General features: G+C 42.2%; 1 protein-coding gene across 1 annotated transcript; it reads right to left on the reverse strand.

The window, feature by feature from the left end:
• Nucleotides 1-595: 595 nt before the first annotated feature.
• Nucleotides 596-1,842, reverse strand: LOC119413698 (E3 SUMO-protein ligase ZBED1-like). The gene is made up of 3 exons (XM_037680753.1): nucleotides 1,560-1,842; nucleotides 1,276-1,393; nucleotides 596-984 (listed from the first exon to the last, which is right to left on the reverse strand). Exons 1-3 carry the CDS (start codon nucleotides 1,836-1,838, stop codon nucleotides 596-598), a joined length of 786 nt encoding a protein of 261 aa, XP_037536681.1. The 5' UTR covers nucleotides 1,839-1,842.
• Between the last annotated feature and the right edge of the window lie 1,986 nt (nucleotides 1,843-3,828).

The following is a 3,828-nucleotide window of genomic DNA, read 5'->3' on the forward strand; positions in this document are numbered from 1 at the left end:
AATACTTATTCACACAAATTCATTCTGCTTCACTGTAAAAATTCTACAATGTTGTTTACCATTTTTCTCTTCAGAAACTTTGTAAATATTATAATTACTTTTTCACTTTTTGGTAGTTTATTTTGTACCCTTATTGCATGCTTTAGTATTTCTTGTTTGCTTGTTTTTTGTTTTTTAGCAAGTCAAATCGGTTCTTCTCATCCTGAACATTTCATTGTGTTAACCTTGCATATGACAAATAAACACAACTTGAACTTGAACTTAATAATACAAAAACATAATGCAAGAACAGTACGCCTAACAACAGCAGTACGAACATGAGTTTGTATGAGCAGGTGGGCACAGATTAATATAACATCATGTCATTTAAACAGCAGCATGAGATCAGATCAGCAGCATGGATAATCAGCAGCACATATCAACAGTCAAAGTGCCGATTACATGTATAAAAGAAATCAAACTGCAGCTTTCTGACCTGGTGAGGTAGTCTAAACAAAAGTAATGTCCTGCATTTCTACATTCACGTCAGGTTCAATCTGAACTCAAACACAGTGAAGTAGTTCACTTCCTTATGTTTGTATGTTTACCTATATTTTTATTCGTCATAATCACTGTCCTCATCTTTTTTTTGCGGCAGATTTTTCTCAAGGAAAATCAGCTGATCCACATGCTCATATTTGAGTAGACTGCGTTTTGTGGAAACAATATCTCCTGCAGTGCTGAAAACTCTCTCAGATGCCACACTGGTGGCCGGTATGCACAGATACATTTTAGCCATAGATGACAGCAGTGGCAAGTCCTGTTGCTCTTTCCACCACTGTAGTGGGTTTTTTTTCAGGGGCAAAGGATCACGCTCTCTGTACCTCTTGACTTCTTCATTGGCCTGGTCCCTCACAGATCTAGATGCCGTCCTTACTTGAAAGTCTTCTCCCAACAGCTGGTCCAGGGCTGACATTCTCTTCTTTTTACAAGGAGGTTTATCATCTGAAATAGAAAACAAGTACCATATATTACTGGCTATGTTTGCCATGAAGTTTTTTAATTGACTACCATTTTATGTATAAATCTTCATTTGATGTTCAGAATTTATTTATGTAAGGACTCGTGTACATATGTAAAATATGTATCATTATCATCATCATTATTATTTAACTCTTTCTTTGCATGCAGATCCTCTTATTATAGTGAATGTGTTTTATACTGATACTATGACTGCAGCACAAGTTTAAGACAAAGTCTTCTCGTTCTTGATCACAAGTTATAAAACACACAAACCTTTATGCTCATCTTGGGTCTGGGGTACATCAATGCAGACGTCCGGATCTCCATTTGCAGGTTCACTCTGACATGGATCAGTCTGCACTGGACCTCTCTGAACTGAACCCCCCGTTACCTAGAAATAAAACATGAAATAACATTTAGTGTACAGTATGGTTAAATGCAGTGTAAAGAATCAAATAAACAGTAGTCAGAATATATCTAATGACAGCAACAAAACACAGCAGACTGTAACTGAATGTACTGTAATATGTATTTTGTCAGTGTGTTGGGGGATTTACCTTGTGATGCAGGGATGCTGCTTCTGCTGATATGCTTGTGAATGTCCTCTCTGCATCATGGTTACTGAGGAAGGGCAGGGACTTAAAACGGGGGTCCAGAGCTGCTGCAGTGTGGAAGAGATGTTCAAGGCCTGTGTAGCGTTTCTCCAAGTCATTCTTGAACGCCTGCTTCATCTCTCTGATTAACACTGAGTCTTCATCTGATGGTTCAAAGTTCTTTTTAAGCTTTGCTTTTACAGGAAGAATCATTGAGAGTGTGGGTCGCTTGTCTTCAGACATGCTGGTAGTCAAGTTTGACCGGCGCCATCAGTTTGACAATGTCTTCAATGTCGAAGAAGTCTTTGTCCTTGAGAGTATTACCCTCTTCTCCTTTTCTGAGGTCCCTGGACATGAGTGCTGCAGAAATCGCAGGATGTTGCTCAAAAAAGCGTTCAAGCATGTCATGGGAGCTATTCCACCGCGTGGATACATCTTGGATGAGTTTGTGGGAAGGCAAGGCTAGTTGTTTCTGTTTCTCTTGAAGGATTTCTGCTGCCCTCACACTACGATGAAAAAAGGCAACGGCTTTCCTCACTCTCCCCAGCAACCTTGCTACTGTGTCAACTTTAAAGGCTTTCTGTGTGGCGAGATTAATAGTGTGTGCAAAGCACATGAGGTGAGGGGTCATCTCTGCTTCCACTCCAGCTAATACCATGTTTGTGGCATTGTCTGTCACCAGGGCTGGATCTTTATCAAGAAGGTTCCAGTCAACACATGCCTGTTTTAGCAGAGCACCAATGTTTTTTCCAGTGTGGGATCCTTTGAATGCCCTGGTTTGCAACACATGCACATTTAACTTCCAGTCTGGAGAGATGTAGTGGACAGTGATGGTCACATAAGACTCAGTGGAGCATGACGTCCAGGCATCGGTTGTAATAGCAACTCGCTCTGCATGTGCCAATTCTTTTTCAACTTGGCTCTTCACTTGGGCATACAACGCTGGCATGCATGTGTTTGTGATATGCTGCCGGGACGGAATCTTATATCTGGGCTCTAACGTATGAATCAAATCCTGAAATCCTTCCCCCTCCACTATATTGTACGGCCATAAGCCCTTAGCTATGAAACAGGTTATTGATGCCGTTATATCCTTAGCTCGTGATGAACTGTCGCCGAGTTGCCCGTAAAATTTAGTGATAACGTTACCCGTCGCTCTCTGTGTGGCAGCTGCCTGCTCCTGCTCGTTGTTATGGGGCTTGAGAAGTTCGCCATACTCCTCTCTGTGTTTTCTCGTTGCATGTTGATCAAGGTTTGTTGTGCTACCAGTGTACTTCAGAGGTGCTCTGCATAGCTTACAAATAGCGTGGTTTTTGTCGAGTTTTCCGTCCTTCTTGTAAAACCCGAAAACGTTCCACACTTTAGACTTTTGTCTGGCTGCTGTATTGAAAATCTTTCTCGGTGACCCGCTAACGCTGCTACTATTTACATCCATTCTCGTTGTCTTGGTGAGCTACGGAGTATGCGTGAGAATAGCTTCGCAGGCATTTCCGACTCTCGCGTTGTTTTATAAACGCACTGTCAACCGAGCTAGTCTCGCGATACCCGGTTCATGTCTCTTCAACCGGTTCATCTCAGCATTTGTGGCTGGTTGCTGTCGATTTATACGGCTGCTACCGACACAACCATATCGCTAGCTTGTCAAACCGGATATCCGGTCGTATCGGTTTATCTATAACAACCCTACTACATGGATATCTGCAATGCTGTCTAAACCATAGCAGAGGAGTTGATGGGCCTTGAAGTTTCCCCTTTCTGTTCTGACCCGGATCTTTAGGAGGTACCGTCTCATGGTAACTTGAACTTTCATTTCTCCCACACCGTGGACAACAAGGGTTATAGCTTCACTTCTCAGGCTTAATCGATCAGCTGCTTTATGTGTTATATAATTCGTATCGATGCTAGATCAATTAGGGCTCCAACTTTTTGTTCTACATTAGCTGTGACCTCTAATATCATCATAATGACAGGCCACTCCACTAAAGCATTCTTTGCTAGAAGGTTGGGCTGATTAGACACAAGAGATGTTTTAGTCACCACATTATAGAAAACATGGCGGCACTTTTCTGCCTGTTCAGGTGGGACGCTTTTAATAAAGTCTTGTTGGGCTTGAGTGTAGCTGCCTCCTATATCACCTCCCACTGTGCTGTCTTTGTGCCCCCTAGACACTTCAGCTCTTGGACAAAGATAATAATGGTGCTTTGCAGTGTGTTGCCCCTTGCAATCTGGCTGT

This window comes from Nematolebias whitei, chromosome 8 (genome assembly GCF_014905685.2).
Source record: "Nematolebias whitei isolate Nwh7 chromosome 8, NemWhi1, whole genome shotgun sequence".
Classification (NCBI taxonomy): domain Eukaryota; kingdom Metazoa; phylum Chordata; class Actinopteri; order Cyprinodontiformes; family Rivulidae; genus Nematolebias; species Nematolebias whitei.